We start from the raw sequence: 18,987 nt of genomic DNA on the forward strand, positions 1-18,987 counted from the left end.
GTGTGTTATGAAAACACTGTGCATGGATTTCAAAATTTTGCACCAAAGTAAACTTACCTTTTCATTCCATTTTTGCACAGACTTTTCCAAGTCCCCTCATATTTCGATGAAGGACTCTCTCCTGTGTGATTTGAGTGGGTGTTGGGAGGATGGGAGAGAAGGTGGCACGACCATTCTCCTTTTGCACCTAGAAGCTGGCTCCTTCTTAGCCTGGAAAATTCCTTGTCATCTCTCAAAGTGTCCCCTCTCTGGGAGGTCACCCCACTCTTCCAGGACAGCTCTGGCTCCAGTCTCCTCGGCACAGTGTCTGTGCGCGTCTCTGTCCAGTAAGATCATGAGATCTGTGAGGAAAGGGCACACCCCCGCGAGGCCGTGCCTCCCTGGGCTGGAGCAGACGGGACGCTCAGTCCATACTTACCAGATGACCACAGTGAACCTTGGCTGTGCTCATGACGAAATCGCTGGCTTTTCCTCTTTGCACAACGCCTTTGGTGCCCGGGAAACAGCAGCTGCCGAGGGACGTGGGTCCACTCAAGAAGTACAGATGTCAGAGGTGGCTCGTGGGTGGCTCCCTTCTCTCCTTCCAGTCTGTCCTTTATAGCTGTGGGCTCTGAGTGCAGTGTGGAGGCCCCACACGAGTCTGGCCTATGGGATCTTGGAGCCTCTTCCTGACATTCCTCCTGGCATCACTGGAGTAGAAACTGGTTTTTCCCTGTTTCGTGCCCAACTCAAAAGAGCAAACTTCCATGCTCATCTCTTGCAGCCACTCAGAGCCATGGTCTCCTGCTCAGGACCCCTCACTGGGCTGCCAGCAGAGGCCGTGAGGTGCACAGGGCTCCGGCTAGCTCTGATGGTCATGCCGTAGTTCGTTGCTGTACCTGTACCTCCCCACATCCATCCAAAATCTCAGGTTACCTGAATTCTCTGTAGCGAATTAGGAAAGAAGTCTCTCATCACTTAGTTCACCATCAGCAAGCCTTTTCCAGTCAGACCAGCGAGCGGGTGATACAGAAGGTGCCCAGATCTAAGAAGTCGGGGCTGGAAACTGGATCTCTCCAGCCTGGAGAGGCGGACACTGGACGATGCCTGGCCTCCTGGGGAGACTGCTGTGCTGGGGACAGTGACCACCCGTACCTCCCCCCTGAACAGGCTGGGACGAGTCAGCGCCACTGGGGCTCCCCCAGCCACGGGTGATGCTTTCCTGGCGGCTGGAAGCCGGCCCAGGAGATCGTGGGCCTTAGCTGGGCCCTCTGGCTCCTGCTGTCCTTAGTCTGCCTGCCTGCCTCTGTCCAGTGCAGCACCTCCCTCCCAACTCCCTGGAGCTCTGGTGTGGACTCTGGGTGCATGTACGCACGTTGGGGTGGGAGGAGGAAGCAGCAGCAGCAGGCAGGTCGTGCAAAGGGACTGAGCCTCTGGACAGAACCAAGCACCTGAAGAAACATTTGCTTGAAGAACTAAGTCTAATGTCACTGCTAGGAGCAACCGCATGTTGATCCCAGACCTCCCAGTGGAAAGAGCACTGGAGGAAGGGAAAGGACACCAGGGCTTTGTCACGAGCCAGCGGTGTGGCGCTGGGTGAGCTACTCAGCCCCTCTGAGCCTCATTTCCCCCTGGTGCAGAGTAGGAATGAGAGCACCTGCCTGCTTGGTAGAGGAGAGGGGTCTGGGTTCTGCTGCTTCTGCTTGCTGGCCAGGAGACTTCGGGAAGAGCTTTAATTCATGAGCCTCGATTTCCTCTTCCTTAAGTGGGATTAGTAACAGAACAGTGCACAGAGGACTTTTGTGAGGAGTAGAGGAGCTACTGAGGAAGGGTATCCGGCTCAGCGTCTGCACCCAGCGGCTCTTCAGGCAGCAGGTGTCTGTACCTGAACTTTGTTTGAAAGAAATCCCCGTGCGTTCTTCTGTCCCTGAGCCTCTCCAATTAGGGAATAGTCGGGGATGAGCTGGGGTCTCGAACTGGGGGAATGGTAAGGAATGGGCTGGCATCCCGAGGTGGGCCTGCTGGCTGGGAGCAGGGGTCACGGGGAGTGAGGGGGCAGAGGGAAGGCCACAGGCCCGAGCCTATGTGGGGGCTGTATGTGGGCATGCACGGTGGGCAGGCTCTGAGGGACCTGCCCCTGCTCTAGAATGCACTTCGCATTACCCAGATTACTTTACTCCAAGGCCCTTTGTCGCCAGGAAGCCCTAAGGTGTTACATCAGCCCCCACTGTGTGGGGAGGCACCGTAGGTGGCGTGGCAGCATGAGACCCCAGCCTTGGAGATCCGTTAAACATCCCCTTGCTCTACTCCTTCCCCCTCACCCTAGGCCGACTGGACTCGGGTGCCCTGGAGGCTGTGCTGGGGTGAGATCATCCTACAGGATGGTGAGGCCACCTGTGCTGGCCCTGGCCACACAGAGAATGATGTAACCAGCAGCCTTAGCTCACAGTGGAAACATGGGGCTCCCTTTACAGCCGTGGCTGCCGAGTTGGTCCCTGGCTGAGCCAGCTGCAGCTTCACCTCCCTTGCTCCTGGCCTGCACACGGCTCCCCCCTGCCCTTTGCTCACACACTGCTGATGCAGGTCCTTTGTCGGGCACACCCTTCCACCCACTGCGTTTGGCCCTTGTCTCCTGGCTCGGCCAGAGGATTTGTTTTTAGTAACTGCTGTGTGCAGTTACTGTGTTAGGTGGTGGAGATAAAACAGCACAAGAGAGGATTCCTGGCCACATGGGACCCAAGTGTAGCAGGAGAGACAGGAAACAGTCCACGGTAGCATTGTGATTGGCGCCGAGGAGGAGGAGGTACCGCTGAAGTTAGAGCTCAGGGGAGGGAAGGAGAGCGGGGGCACTGAGCCCACGTCGTCTGGATTCTGCCTGCCCTGCAGGTCTAACTCTGGTGCCACTCACCCAGCAGCCTTTTCTGCCTCTGCAGCCAGAGGTGATAGCCCCCTTCCCTGTCTGTGTTCCTCTGTAAATATGTGTTGATTCCACACCAGACACTGTTTTAGGAACTGGGTTCACAGCAGCGATCACCAGGAGAGTCCCTGTGTCCCAGAGTTGGTCCTTCTACCGCTGTTGGAGAAGGAGGGCGTCTGCTGGTCTGCCCAGTGAGAGGGCGGTGCTGGGGAGAGGAGGTGGTGCTCCCCCTGGTTTAGGGGAGGCCTTTCGGAGGGTGCAGCTCTGGCCAGAGCTCTGGCGGAGCTGAAATGTCTCCCTCCCGCAGTGAGGCCAGCAGCACCAAGTGGCTAGGGAGCAGTCGGTCAGGGGCCAGCGGTGGGAGATGAGGCCAGCCCAGTAAGGGGCCTGGATCACGAGGGCCTGTGTGCCGTGGGGGCTTTCTGGGCGTTTGGGGCCGTGGAGCACCGTGACCTGTTTTCAAAGGCTTGCTCTGGCCATTGGGCTAAGAGTGGGCTGAAGAGAGGGCAGGACAGGAGCAGTGAGACCCCCGAGGACGTTGTTAGAGAGCTCAGGTGAGGTGGTGGTGGTGTGGGCCACGCTGGCAGTGGAGAATGAGAAGGCAGCAGATTCCTTCCCGTAGGAGCGCCTGAGGGAGTGGATGCTCGAGGCAAAAGGAGTGCAGGGGTTGCCTCCAGGTCAGATTAGGTGGTTGGAGTTGCCCTGTCCTGAGCTACTTGGGTATTGGCTTGGAGAGAGAGGATGTTGACTTAGGGTACGGTCACTCTTAGACCTGCAAGTGCAGATGTCGGGGTGTAGCTCGGGCAGAGGTCTGAGCCCCGATGGAGATCTGGAGCTGTGAGTGCAGTGGCAGGATTGGCTCCCGCGGGCTATGAGTGGAGGAGAGAAGGGAGAATGCTCCGCCCCCGAGCCCTGGGGCAGGTATGGGGGGGCCCTGGGGGAAGTGCCTGTGAAGCAGGAGGAATGGCCAGCGTGAATGCGGTCCCAGCAGCAGGTGAGGACGGGGTTTCAGGAAGTGGAGTCCACACCACTGATCCACTGGCCAGATGTCCGCGGGAGTCGGCCGCTGGATTTGGCAGAACCGTGGGTGACCCTGGCAAGAGCGTTCTGGTGCAGTGGTGGGCGCAGAGGTCTGACTGCAGGAGGGAGGTGCAGGCAGGGCAGAAAGATCTTCAGAGACTCCTCTGGGGCCGGCGCTGTGGCGTAGTGGCTAAAGCTGCTGCCTGTGGTGCTGGCATTCCATATGGCGCCAGTTCGAATCCCAGCTGCTCCACTGCTGATCTAGCTCCCTGCTATGGCCTGGGAAAGCAGTAGAAGATGGCCCAAGTGCTTGGGCCCGTGCACCTGCTTGGGAGATCCAGAAGAAGCTCCTGGCTCCTGGCTTTTGATCAGCCCAGCTCCAACCATTACGGCCATCTAGGGAATGAACCAGTGGGTGGAAGATTCTCCCTCTCTCTCTCTCTCTCTCTCTCCCCCTCTGCCTCTCTGTAACTCTGCCTTTCAAATAAATAAATAATTTTTTTAAAAAAAGACTTTTTCTATAAAGGAGAGAGCAGGGCCGATGCTGTGGCACAGTAGGTTAACACCCTAGCCTGAAGCGCCACATCCCATACGAGCGGTGGTTTGAGACCTGGCTGCTCTACTTCCTATCCAGCTCTCCGCTGTGGCCTGGGAAAGCAGTAGAAGATGGCCCAAGTCCTTGGGCCCCTGCACCCACGTGGGAGACCAGGAAGAAACTCCTGACTCCTGGCTTCAGATTGGTGCAGCTCCAGCTGTTGCAGCCATTTAGGGAGTGAACCATCAGATGGAAGACCTCGCTCTCTCTCTCTCTGCCTCTCCTCTCTCTGTATAACTCTTCCAAATAAATAAATAAATAAATCTTAAAAAAAAAAAAAAAAAGGAGAGAGCAGAGCAGTTGGGGCAGGAGATACACATATAGGAGGATATAGAATCAAAAGAGTTTGTGTGTATGTTTTTTTTTTTAACCGTTTTATTTTATTTTATTATTATTTTTTTTTACAGGCAAAGTGGACAGTGAGAGAGAGACAGACAGACTGAAAGGTCTTCCTTTACCATTGGTTCACCCTCCAATGGCCACTGTGGCCGACACGCTGTGGCCGGCGCACCGCGCTGATCCGAAGGCAGGAGCCAGGTGCTTCTCCTGGTCTCCCATGGGGTGCAGGGCCCAAGCACTTGGGCCATCCTCCACTGCACTCCCGGGCCACAGCAGAGAGCTGGCCTGGAAGAGGGGCAACCGGGACAGAATCCGGTGCCCCGACAGGGACTAGAAGCCGGTGTGCCAGCGCCACAGGCGGAGGATTAGCCTATTGAGCCATGGCGCTGACAAAACCATTGTATTTTAAAGACATTTATTTGAAAGGCAGAGCTACAGAGGGAAAGATCTCCCATCTACAGGTTCACTCCCAAAATGACCACAATGGCTGGGACTGGGCCAGGCCAAAGCAAGGAGCTTGGGACTCTATTCCGGTCTCCCACAGGCCTTTGGGCCATCTTCTGCTGCTTTCCCAGGTGAATTAACAGGGAGTTGAAGTGGAAATGGAGCAGTTGGGACTTGAATCAGTGCTCATATGGGATGCTGGCATTGCAGGCAGCATTGTGCCACAACGCTGGCCCCCAAAGAGGTTCTTTCTAAAGAAGGGAGACAACACAGCAGGCCCAGGTGGTGGCAGGAACAAGGGGAAGAGAGGAAGAACTCAGTGGTACAGAGAACAGTAATAATTGTGGGAAAGATGCCCTTGGCTGGACACGAGGAGACCGGATCGGTGAAGGCTGCTTTCCATAGGGGTGCATTTAACCGTGGACGTGGGCACGGCCAGGCCTGCGCGCTTGCTGTTGCATGGCTGCCTTCTCTTTCCCACTGCGCAGAGTTTCCTGAGAACAGAGTGCCTGTCTGGCTTGCTTGCATGTCTTTGAATGAATGCACGTTAGGAGTCTTTGATTCCCAACAGTTAGTAATGTCACTTGTTGGAGTCAGCTTAAGTAGTGAGGCAGAATCCATTGGTAAGTTGGGGGTTTGTTACAGAATTGGGTATGGGAGGGCAGCTGTGCTCAGAAAGGAGTGCACCTGGTACTTGGAAGCGTGTTGGGACTCTGTGCTTCCTGTCTCTTCTTCCAGCGTGGACATCGGCTTCACTTTTGCAGGTCTCACTGCAGACTGGGCCTGTCTGCTTCCTGGTCTGTGTGGCAGCAGCAGCTCCGCCCCTCCAAGTGTTGTTTCCAGTCTGTCTCCGGGTCCTGATTCTCAAGTCCTGGGTCAAATTGGACTGGCTTGACCGATTTTGTGCCTGCTGCTGGACAATTGGAAGCTCTTCCTTGGGGGTGGGCTGGAAGTCCCCAGAGAAGCGGGACTGGGCAGATACTCCAGGTGGTCTCACTACAGCGATGGGCTGGGTAGTTAGGCGTGGGTGAATTGATAGATGGATGATGGAGGAGTGAATGAATTGGTGAACAGATGGACCGTCCATCTGATGAACAGATGGATAGCACTAACACTTTAGGAACCTGGAATGAAAGCAGGGGGCTGTCAGCATTGACGGTGGTGGTGGGGTGCCAGGGAAGAGGTGGCATCCGAGGACAGAGTCCCTGCTACAGAGGGAGGTGTACAGTGGGCCACTGCGGAAAGGAAGCATTGCTGCCAGGTAAGATTTCCGGAACTCTTTGCTTCTCTTCTCGATGGGAAGCCACGAAGTTTCTCCTTCACATTCCCCTTGCAGGTGCTGAAAGGGAAATGTTTTCAGCTTTGATAGGGCCTCGCGTCTGAAAATGAGCCAAGTGTCAGTGGCTCTGTGCTTCCCGCAAGCCTGGGGCAGGTGGCCCTGCCCGGTCCTGTTGGGCGGTCTGGGGAAGCTGTGGCTGCCTGTTGTCTCCTCCCACTGTTTCAGAACTCACCGTCTTACATCCTAATCTCTTGCTTCCTTCTCAGGATACCCAGAGCCAGAGGTGACCTGGTACAAAGATGACACAGAGCTGGACCGATACTGTGGCTTGCCAAAATACGAGATCACTCACCAGGGCAACCGCCACACACTGCAGCTATACAGGTGAGGGGCAGCAGGGGCCTGTCCCGCCCTCTCTGCCTGGCCCACAGCCCACCCTCAGTAGCGGTGTTGGCTGGATGGAGCGACCCGGGCAGTATCTGGAGGTAGAGGGCGGGGTTCTGTGGCTGAGTTGAATCACCAGGGCCCCACGTCTGCCTGCCGGTGTCTGGGATCCCCTGAGGCCAGGGTGGGGACAGTCAGAGCTGAGTGCAACTAGAGGAGGTCCTGATCCACAGAAATTATTTTCCGTGAGGTCAGCTGCCGAGAAAAGCAAGTGTGTCACCACTACGTCAGGACGGCTGTGCTGGTCACCTGCTTCCTAGGGAGCTCTCCTGGGCCCCACGCTAATCCCCCCCGGGACAGCACGACCTTGGTCAGTGGCCGCCCTCCTTTCGGCCTCAGTTTCCTCAGCTGTACCCGAGGTGCTGTGCGTGGTGATGTCTGAGGTGGGTGTGGCACTCGGGGCGGGACTTCCGCGTTGAGGGGAGCATGCTCAACTCTGGAAGACTCTGGCTGTGGGGAGCAGGGCTCTGGCCTCCTGGGAGAGCCCAGGTGGCACCTCACGCTCCTACCTCTAGGTGTCGAGAAGAAGATGCGGCCATCTACCAGGCCTCTGCCCGGAACACCAAGGGCATTGTATCCTGCTCAGGGGTCCTGGAGGTGGGCACCATGACTGAGTACAAGATCCACCAGCGCTGGTTTGCCAAGCTGAAGCGCAAGGCTGCAGCAAAGATGCGCGAGATCGAGCAGAGCTGGAAGCATGGGAAGGAGGCCGTAGGGGAAGCTGACGTCTTACGCAAGCTCAGCCCTGACCGCTTCCAGCGAAAGCGGCGGCTGAGCGGGGGGCAGGCACCTGTCCCCCCAGCTCCAACCAGGGAGGCAGAAGAAGGGTCCCGGACTTGGCAGGAGGGAGACACAGAGTCTGCTCAGCACCCAGATTTGGGCCTGATCACCAGCTTTGCTCCTGAAGAGATGCCCACCAACGGGGAGGCAGCCCCCGAGAACGGGGAGGATGGAGAACATGGCCTGCTGACGTACATCTGTGAGGCCATGGAGCTGGGGCCCCACAGAGCCCCCAAGAAGGAGTCTCGGGCCAAGAAGAAAAAGAAAGAGGAGGAATCTAAGCAAAGTGTGCGGAAGCCAGAGTTAGAGAAGGCAGTCCGAAGCCACCGCTCTTCAGAGAGCAGCACCCCGAGTCCTAACAAGCCTGATGCCCGGGGCACACAGGGGCCCACGGACGTGGAGCAGCCCAGAGGCAGGGCCTCACGGGGCCCTGGGTCCTCCAGGGTTGATAACACTGGAAAACCAGCCTCTGCCATGGGGACTAACGACAAGGCCCAGGATACCTCTGCCCCAGGCCCTACCCGGGAAGTATATTTCTCCCTGAAGGACATGTACATGGAAAGCACCCGGGCAGCCAGGCCTCAGGGCGAGGAGGGGCCGCAGACCCCAAGTGTCAGGGTACCTGGAGAGAACCTCTCAGGGAAGCTGTCCATTGAGGCTGGAGGGGAGAGGGTGCCTGCTGCTCCTGGCCAGTCCCTGCCCTCCTTGGCCCCACAGCCAACTAGACCCGTTAACAGGAAGAGATTTGCCCCTCCGAAACCCAGAGTGGAGCCCACTGCTGACAGCAAGCCTGTTGATCCCTTGAGTCAAGCTCCAGAGCATGGGGCCCAGAGCTTAGGGAAGGCCCCCCCGCAGGGCTCTGCTCAGGTGCCTACACCCCCTGCCCGGCGGAGACACAGCACCCGCGACAGCCCCTCGCAGGGGCGAGCTGTCCACAGGACTCCGGGAGAGGTGAGTGAGGGTGTGGGGTGCCTGGAGGCCGCCCTGGGAAGCTGACCTCATGGAAACTCTTGCTGCAACTGCTCAGCAGCCAGGGAGCAGTGGGCTATTTATAGAAGGGGTGGGGAGGGCACACAGTTCCCACCAGGAGCAGGGGACCACAGGCATGGCCCTCACCCAGCCAGTCTCCAGATGCCAGGCGTGTGGGCAGCGTGGCCTGACTGAGCGTGTCTCTGAGAGCCTACGGGTCCACGGCAGAGGGGACTGTGTCCTGGAGGGGAGTGGAGGAAGGGACCAGTGTTCTGGAACTGTGCCGAGGCCACAGCGTTTGACAGGGGCACTGAGGGGCAGCGTGGGCTGCAGCGTGCAGTCAGCCTGGACACTCGTTAGAAGACTTTTGGGGGCCAGCACCATGGTGTAGCGGGTAAAACTGCCTGTGACGCCGGCGTCTCGTGTGGGCGCTGTTTGTATCCCAGCCGCTCCACTTCCAATCCAGCTCCCTGCCACTGGCCTGGGAAAAGCAGCAGAAAATGGCCCAGGAGTGGGGACCCCTGCACCCACGTGGGAGACCGGGATCTGAAGCTCCTGGCTCCTGGCGTCAGCCTGGCTCAGTTCTGGCTGTTGCAGCCACCTGGGGCGTGAACCAGTGGGTGGAAGACATCTGTCTTTGTCTCTATCTGTTTCTCCCTCTCTCTGTGACTCTAACTTTAGAAAAAAAGAATTTTGAAAACCACTAAGTATGCGGCAGGTGCTGGTTTACCCTGGGTTTATCCAAGTTTTGGAGTCAGCTATGTCTATGCGCAAGTCTGACGACCCTTGACGTGGTATGATCTTGGACAGGTAGTAAAGTTGCCAGGGTCTGTCTTCATGGGCTGTTGTGAGACGCAGGGTGCTTAGCCCAGGCCTGGAAGCCAGTGTAGATCTCACTGGCAGGAGAGAGAGGCACACGTTTCGCTTGGGGACAGGGGGTCCACAGAGAAGATGATGTTCCGTGTGGAGACGGGTCACGGGGTGTCCACTCATCCAGGAAAGAGGAGATGGAGGCCAGCATTGTGAACCAGGGGTAAGAGTAATCGACAGGAGGAAATAATGTGTCCTGTGGCCGCGTCCCCTGTGCCAGGGCTGAGGCAGGACAGTGCTTCATGGGAGGTTTTAGGAGGATGGTGTTTTATAGTGGACAGTATTTATTACATTAATTTTTTTTATAATTTTTAAAAATTTTTATTTATTTATTTATTTATTTGACAGGCAGAGTGGATAGTGAGAGAGAGAGACAGAGAGAAAGGTCTTCCTTTTTGCCGTTGGTTCACCCTCCAATGGCCGCTGCGGCTGGCGCATCTCGCTGATCCGAAGCCAGGAGCCAGGTGCTTCTCCTGGTCTCCCATGGGGTGCAGGGCCCAAGCACTTGGGCCATCCTCCACTGCCTTCCCTGGCCACAGCAGAGAGCTGGCCTGGAAGAGGGGCAAGCGGGATAGAATCCGGCGCCCCAACCGGGACTAGAACCCGGTGTGCCGGTGCCGCAAGGTGGAGGATTAGCCTGTTAAGCCACGGCGCCGGCCTACATTAATCTTCATTTTCTATTTGAAAGATATAAGGACATAGAGACAGACTGAGATCTTCTGGGCCAGAGCCGCAGCCAGGTGCCTGGACCTTCACCTGCGTCTCCCATGTGGGTGGCAGGGACCCAACCACTTAAGCCATCCCCTGCCCCCCGGGGTGTATATTAGCAGGCAGCTGGAATCTGGAGCACTCCGGTCAAACACCAGCCCCTGTAACAGATAGTGTTTCTGACGAGTGACAGAAGCTAAAAGTGTTTCAAGGGTGGTGTGGGGTGGGGTGGGGTGGATCAAATAGGGCATATTGACACTGAGAAATCATTGGTTATATATCTTCAATTCCAACTTAACACCCAGTTAATTCCAATTCCAACTTAACTTCAATTCCAACTTAACTTGGGTGTCCTGTGTTTCTTTTTATGAACTACGTGGAGACGGCCTCTGGTTTGATGGGGAACTAAGACTATTTCTGGGGGGTGGGGGTGCAGGAGTCTTGGTCCTGGAAGTAGAGGCTCCGTGGGGGGGGGGGGATGGTTGGAAATCCCTGTTTCTCATGAGTGTTCCCTTAGAACAGTGGTAGAAACTGGAGAGGCAGGGGAGAGGGAGCTTGGTGGAGAACTGGAGGGGCTCTCTCGGAGACAGTTTGTATCAGTGCGTGCTCAGGTAGTTGAATGGGCTTTGGAGTGGCGCATACCCCAAGGACTCAGACCAGCCCCTGTCATCTGTGCCTGCCCTTGCTGCTCCCACTTGGACTTTGGTCACAGGTGTGGGGAGTTCACAGTGGCCCAGGGGAAGCTCGGTGGGGCTGCCCTGCGTGCCCGACAGCACACTGGCTGGGCAGCGGGGCCTCTCCCAGGAGACGCCCTCGGAGGCCCCTAGGGAGCTCATCTAGGAAGTGACCGGGCTGGCAGCCAAGTTTGTTGGGAATGCGGCTTCTCCATCTGCCTGCCTGCCTGCCGGGGTGGGAACCCCACACCAGGACGGCTGCCGGGCTGCTGGGCTGCTGGCTGGCCTGGGAGGAAGCGCCAGCCCCGCCCCTTCGGCCTCCCGGCATGGTGCTTGGTTCCCAGGCTCCTGCAAAATCTTGTGTGGTTTCTACTTTATTAAGCTCTAGGAATCTGTGAAGCAGTCTCCACGTGAAATGTGAATTCAGCACCTATCTACATTTTAAGCTTTTTTGCAGTCAATGAATTTGATTGCTTTTTGTATTCTTATCCCGCCAAATCTTTTTTTTTTTTTTTTAAATAGCAGCCTTATTTTTCTTATTATAAAAGAAACATGTAGCCATACTAGAAAACATGAAGGGGAGGGGACTGTAAAATTCAAAGGAGAAAGTAAAAATTTCTCTATAGCCCACCATCCGGAGATAATTATCATCCGAGAGGTGATGGGATGGCTTGGGGCACCCACCATTCTTTTTTATGGGTGTGTGTAGTTTTATCATTTTAGTATTTTTAAAATTTAATTTACACTGTTGCTTTGATTCAGTTTTATGTCCTGCTTTTCATTATTGTGAGAGTGTCTCCCCATGGTTCCTAAAAGCCCTGTGAAAAACTTCATTTTAATGGCCACGAAAGATGCCATAATATTATGAATATTTTAACCATTTCTTCCACAGGGTTTATGCTTTCCTATTAGAAGACTAAATATTCATCGATATTTTTTCTAATCTTTGTTGTTTGATTCTTTCACTTGACTGTTAATCTGGAATTTAAGTGTTTAGTATAGCATCAGTTTTTAGCTTGATTTTTTAAAAAAAGATTTATTTCAGTTATTTGAAAGTCAGAGTTACAGTGAGAGAGAAAGGGAGACACAGAAAGAGAGAGAGACAGAGAGGGGCCAGTGCTGTGGCATAGCGAGTAAACTGGCCATCTGCAGTGCGGGCATCCCATATGGGTACCAGTTCAAGGCTTCTCCACTTTTGATCCTATTCCCTGCTGATGGTCTGGGAAAGCAGTATAGGATGGCCCAAGTCCTTGGGTCCTTGCACCCACATGGAGGACCTGGGAGAGGCTCCTAGATCCTGGCTTCAGATCAGCCCAGCTCCAGCCATTGCTGCCACTTGGGGAGTGAACCAGCAGAAGGAAGACCTCTCTCTCTGTCTCTCTTTCTCTGTAGCTCTGCATTTCAAATAAATAAATCTTAAAAAGCAAGAGAGAGAGAGAGAGAGAGCACGCTTCCATCTGCTGGTTCACTCCCCAAATGCCAGGGCTGGGCCAGACAGAAGCCAAGGGCTGGAGACTCTTCTGGGTCTCCCACGTGGGTGCAGAGGCCCAAGCACTTGAGCCGTCTCCCACTGCTCTTCCAGGGTCATTAGCAGGGAGCTGGACTGGAAACAGAGCAGCTAAGACTTGAACCCATATAAGATGCCAGCGTCACAGGCAGCAGCTTTACGTGCTACACCACAATGCTGGCCCCTTAGCTTGACTTTTGACTGATAGGTGACTTCCTCAACACCATTTAGGAACATTCAGCCCTTATCTATTTGTAAATATTTATTATTTTTTAAAAGGTGTGTTATTTATTTTTATCTACTTGAAAGGCAGAGAGATCTTATATCTGCTGGTTCACTCCCCAAATGCCTGCAACAGCCAAGGTTGGGCCGGGCTGAAGCCAGGAGCCCAGAACTCCATCTGGGTCTTTCCCATGGGTGGCAGGAACCCAGGTACTTGAGCCATCACCTGCTGCTTCCTGGGGCCTGCATTAGGAAGAAGCTGGATTGGAAGCAGAGCAGACAGAACTTGAATCCAGGTACTCTGTGATGAGATGCAGTCATTACAAGTGGCAGCTTAACCTGCATGCCCCAGTGCCCTCCCTGTGTCTTTATGTACCAATTGTTGTGTGCGTGAGGACCTATTTTACTTCCTACATGGACCTCCATCATCATCCATTAATCTACTTCTTATAAGACAATCTTGTTTTATTTTTTATAGCTTTAATTTCTGGCTGTAAAAGTTCTTCTCTTAAACTCCTTTTAAATGTTTTCTTTGCTATTATCTCTTGCTTATTTCTCTAGGAAAACTTTTTAGAATCATTGCTTAAAATTCTTCAAACTCCCAGATACCATTGTGTTTTTAACTTTGTATTTTATGGCCACCCATTTTTTAAGTCATAAATTTCAGTAAGATTATAATTCCTATTAAATCCTTTCCTGGATAACTATAGGCAGGTTTGCATTTTGAATAGTCTTTTGGTAAGAGTTGCTCTCGCGCTCCCCCGTCTCTCTCTGTAAGTAGCTTTGTGGAGGTATGCTGTATACTCTGTAAAATCTAGTTGAAGTGTACAGTCCAGCAGCCACCATTCCAGTCCAGCTTCAGGACATTTCTGTCTCCCACAGAAGATCCCTGCGGTCAGCCCTGGTCCCCGGCCCAGGCAACCGCTAGTCTGCCTTCTGTCTCTGTACTGTTGCTGTGTACATCAGAATTACCTCAAGTGGAAGAGTTGGTTTTGAAAAACCAATAGCTTCATGTTTAGCTTTCTCACCTGGGGGCATGGTATTTATTTCCATTACTTCAAGTTTACTTTTTCATCTCTTTTTATGTTCTGTCATTTGCTTTCTGTGGGCCCAGCATATCTCTCTCTCTCTCTCTCTCTCTCTTTTTTTTTTTTTTTTAAATATTTACGTATTTGAAAGGCAGAGTTACAGAGAGGCAGAGGCAGAGAGAGAGGTCTTCCATCTGCTGGTTCACTCCCTAGATGGCCTCAATGGCCACAGTGGCATTGATCTGAAGCCAGGAGCCAGGAGCTTCTTCTGGGTCTCCCACATGGGTACAGAGGCCCAAGCACTTGGGCTATCTTCCACTGCTTCCCCAGGCCATAGCAGAGAGCGGGATCAGAAGTGGAGCAGCCAGGACTTGAACTGGTGCCCATATGGGATGCTGGCACTGCAGGCAGCGGCTTTACCCGCCACGCCACAGTGCCAGCCCTCCAGCATATTCTTACGAGCGTCTCTGTTCCTGGGCGTTGGTGCCAGTGCTCCCTCCCTCTGCCCACTTTGCATTCCTTCCCTGGGAGTCAGGGTCAGTGCTGGGAGCTTGCATTAGACTTCCTGCTCGGTTATTAATGAGGAGCAGACGCTAGGACTGAGGCCTCTTGGGTTTTCAGAATGCTGTGAGAGCTTCCTGTCCAGTCCAGCCACGCGGTCCCCCCTGAAGAAGCAGTCTTGGTGAAGGCACTTGGTGGATGGAAACTGGCCTCTGTGTCCTCAGGGGCTGCTTTCCTGTGCCCTCACCTAAGATCTCTTCTGAGACTGCCTCTTGGGTGTTGAGATATTGATGAGCTCTGAGGTAACCAGGGTGACTAAGAGAGATTTCAGTTGCTGAAATTAGATTAAGGTAATTCAAGACAGATACCTACTTCTCCCAAGCACTTGGTAGGTGCCAACAAAATCACATCTAGAGGATGACAGCATTACCTTAAGCCTCAAATTACTTTTGAAAAACTGTTCAAACCTAATATTCAAACCTAATGTGAAGATAAGTAGGCATAAAAGACAAGAAAACATAAAAAAGAAACAGCAAGAGCATTAAACAGTAGAGATGGGCCCACAGTTTTCTAACTTTTGGAATTATCAGATAGGAACTTTATACTTACATATTTAAGAAGTTAAAAAGTGGGTGAGTGTTTGGCCTAGTGGTTGAAACACCAGTTAAAAACCCACATCCCATATCATGGTGCCTACGTTTAAGCCCCAGCTCTGCTCCTGATTCCAGCTGGTGTGCATCCTGAGAGGTAGCAGGTGATTCCTTGATTAGTTGGGTCTCTGCTATCTGTGTGGGAGGCCTGGATTTAGTTCCTGGCTCCTTGCTTCAGCCTGGCCCAGCCCCAGCTGTTGTGGGTGTTTGGGGAGTGAACCAGCTCTGCCTATGTTTATCTGTCTCTCTGCTTTTCAAATCAATAAGAAATTAAAAAAAACAGGATTAGGGATTTCAGCAGAGAATTAGAAGCTATAAAAAGTACCAAAGACTTCAAAATGAACCATGTAGTTTCAGGACTTAAAAATATAACAACTAATGTTAAGTTAGTTGTGATGACTATGGCAAATCCAGTTTTTCTACCTCCACCTGTGTCTCCTATTGAATGCAGTGAAAACAAACAAAATGCATGGTGTTTTTGACAACCTTGAAGAGCAAATCATAGCAGACAGTTTGGGAAAGAAGACTAGAATTCAAAGTACCACCAAAACAGCAGTGCTACCTCTTTTTAAAAACAACAAAAAACCACTTCTGGTCTTTTCATGGCCTTGTCTTAATGCAATCTGAAACCCAGAAGTAAGCATCCACATGAACAGAGAGCTCTGAAAGACCTCTGGATCAGGCTTGAGGAGTGGGAAAGATGCTACAGGTGCCTGAAATTTGGATGGAGGAGAACCTTCCCTTTCACTCATAGGCGCTCTGGTCTTACATGAGTAGGATGAACCCCTGTTGCTTTTTTTCTCTCCTGGATCTCTTCCTTGGTCCAGGGCACAGGCTTGTGTCTGAAAGTAAGTGGCAAAGAGAGGTAAATGAATTCCCAGTTATCTGGCTAGAGGAGTGACAAAGGGAGCCCTGGGGACTAAGAAAGTACTAGGGAGATTAGGAGAGGGAGGACCTCTCAAGGAAAATGACCTCTGAGAGTTATTTGTGATCTCTGAGTTTTTAAACTCCTTATAACTTTCTGGGCTCTTCCCCATACTGCTCATACATGGGTATAATTCTAAATAGAATTGAGAACGGAGCTCTCAGACCTCATCCAAGTCCTGGACTGGGCACTGGATGGCACATACAGAGTACAGATGCAGGTAATACTGGAAAGCCTTAGAAAAAGGAACTGGTATTGAAATGACCCTCAGAGAGCTAAAGGGAATGTAATTTGAACCCAACCAAGTAGATTGCCTGCTAAGACAAAATGTTATTCTCCATAGGACTTAAATAAGAACCACAGTCCCATAATGCTAAAAATGTCCAGGATATAGCAAAAAAAAAAAAAAAAAAAAAAAAAGGAAAAAGATTTTTTTTAAAAAAACATGACACATGAAAAGTCGGAAAAATCTCAACTTGGAAGGGAAGACAAAGAATTACAATGCCAAGATGATGTAGATGTTGGAATTATCTGAATTAAAGCAGCTACTGTAAAAGTTGACAAATTCTGAAAAATGAATGCAAACTTAGGAAATCTCAGTCAAGAAATAAAGGATTCAAAGAAGACCAAATGTTAAGCTTAGAACTGAAAAATACAGTGACTGAAATGGAAACACTGATTGAGCACAACAGCAGAATGATAGATAACAGAAAGACATCAGTGAGCTTAAAGTTAGATCAATAGAAATTATTCAGTCTAAACAAGAGAGGGCGAAAAAATAAAGAAAAAAGAAATTAACAGATGGGGGCTGGTGCTGTGGCACAGTAGGTTAATCCTCTGCCTGCAGTGCTGGCATCCCATATGGGCACCAATTTGAGTCCCAGCAGCTCCTCTTCCAATCTAGCTCTCTTTCCAGGGTTTGGCCTGGAAAAAGCAGTGGAAGATGGCCCAAGTCCCTGGGCCCCTGCACTCATGTGGGAGACCCAGAAGAAGCTCCTGGCTCCTGGCTTTGGATTGGCACAGCTCTTGCCGATGTAGCCATTTGGGGAGTGAACCAGCAGATGGAACACCTTTCTCTCTGTGTCTCTCCCTCTCACTATCTGTAACTCTGCCTCTCATATAAATAAATAAAATATTTTTAAAAATGAAATTAACAGAGCTTCAAGCACCTGGAGTACAATATCAAAAGATTTAATGTTCTTGTTAGTGGGTAACTGGGAGAAGAGAAATAGTGTGGTACAGGAAGAAATATCTGAAGAAATAATGGCTGAAAACATCTGCAATTTGGCAAAAGATGTAAGCCTGCAGATCAAAAAGTTCTTCAATCCAAGCAGAGGAATCCTACAGAGTTCCACATTGCAAAAAAATCATAATCAAACTGCTGAAAAGTCAAGACAGGGGCCAGCGCTGTGACGCAGTGGGTTAAAGCCCTGGCCTGAAGTGCTGGCGTCCCATATGGGTACCTGTTTTAGTCCCGGCTGCTCCTCTTCTGATACAGCTCTCTCTATGGCCTGGGAAAGCAGTAGAAGATGGCCCAAGTCCTTGGGCCCCTACACCCATGTGGGAGACCCAGAAGAAACTCCTGGCCCCTGGCTTCGGATTGGCACAGCTCTGGCTGTTGTGGTCATCTGGGGAGTGAACCAGTGGATGGAAGACTCTCTCTGTCTCTACCTCTTTCTGTAACTCTGTCTTTCAAATAAATAAAATAAATCTTTTAAAAAAATAAAAAAGTCAAGACAATAAAAAGACTCTTAAAAGGGGCTGGTATTGTGATGTAGCAGGTAAAGCGGCCGCCTGCTGTGCCGGCATCCTATATGGGTGCCAGTTTTAGTCCTGGCTGCTTCACTTCCGATCCAACTCTCTGTTGTGGCCTGGGAAAGCAGTGAAGGATGGCCCAAGTCCTTGGGTCCCTGCACTGCATGGGAGAACTGGAAGAAGCTCCTGGCTTCGGATCAGCCCATCTCCAGCTGTTGTGGCCATCTGGGGAGTGAACCAGTGGATGAAAGACCTTTCTCTCTCTCTCTCTCTGACTCTCCTCTTTCTGTGTAACTCTGACTTTCAAATAAATAAATAAATCTTTTAAAAAAATAGATTGTATTCTATTCTGGTCATGGGACAAAAATGAACAAAACTAAAATAAACTTAAATCATATAAGATATGTGCTCTGGCTAAAATGGAATTAAGCTAAAAATTGATGACAGAAATACAATAGGAAACTCTCTAAACACTTCTAGATTTAAAAACATAGTTTTATGGGTCACAAAGGAAATCGTAAGGGCAATTAGGAAACATTTTTAAAATATTTTTTTATTTATTTGAGAGGTGGAGTTACAGACAGAGGGAGAGACAGAAAGAATGGTCTTCCATCAATGGGAATCCAAATGGCCACAGTGACAGGAGCTGGGCCAATCTGAAGCCAGGGAGCCAGGAGCTTCTTCCAGGTCTCTCTCCCACATGGGTACAGGGGCCCAAGCACTTGGGCCATCTTCCACTGCTTTCCCAGGTGCATTAGCAGAGAGCTAGATCAGAAGTGGAGCAGCCAGGACTTGAACCAGCACCCGTACGGGATGTTGGCGCCACTGGTGGTGGCTTAACTTGCTGTGCCACAACACCGGCCCCTGTATGTGGTTCTTATGTTTAGAATTATCTATAGATAGCAAATTATCTTATCGTTTTAATTTTCTTATACTTTATCATTTTTATTATATTTTATCATTTGAATTTTCTCCATATGTTCATCTGTTTTGTCATTACCTGTCAGTTCTTTACAGTGAGAAAGGGTAGTGTTTCTACTTCCTCCCTGCGTGTCCCCTGCTGTCCTCCACCTCCCATTAGCCAAGTCTCACTTCTGAGGGATTATATTTGTGTAATTGGATGTCCTGTGTCTCTGTCCCTTGATTGTTCAGCTTTGGGTAGCATCTTTGGTTCCTGGGTCTTACACATGACACAATCAAGGAATGTTCTCTGCTTGACGTCTTTCCTTCCACGTTGGTGCTAGTTGTCTTGTGTTTGTGTCATAAAGGCACGTGGGATTGGCACCCTGACCTCCACTCCAAGCTCCTTTTGCGTTCAGCCGTGGCTCCACAGGTGTATGTTAATATGTGTTAATGTGTCATATACGGTCATATGTATTAA

At 51.5% G+C, this 18,987-nt stretch overlaps 1 protein-coding gene across 2 annotated transcripts in view; it reads left to right on the forward strand.

Annotated features, from left to right (window-relative positions):
* Positions 1-18,987, forward strand: part of ALPK3 (alpha kinase 3) — a 47,120-nt gene that overhangs the window by 15,188 nt on the left and 12,945 nt on the right. For both annotated transcript variants that reach the window (XM_062206302.1, XM_062206301.1), the window contains 2 exons: positions 6,840-6,957; positions 7,533-8,748. In XM_062206302.1, coding sequence (XP_062062286.1) covers positions 6,840-6,957; positions 7,533-8,748 — 1,334 coding nt within the window. The remainder of the gene's footprint in view (positions 1-6,839; positions 6,958-7,532; positions 8,749-18,987) is intronic.

The sequence above is a fragment of the Lepus europaeus genome, chromosome 11 (assembly GCF_033115175.1).
Source record: "Lepus europaeus isolate LE1 chromosome 11, mLepTim1.pri, whole genome shotgun sequence".
Classification (NCBI taxonomy): Eukaryota; Metazoa; Chordata; class Mammalia; order Lagomorpha; family Leporidae; genus Lepus; species Lepus europaeus.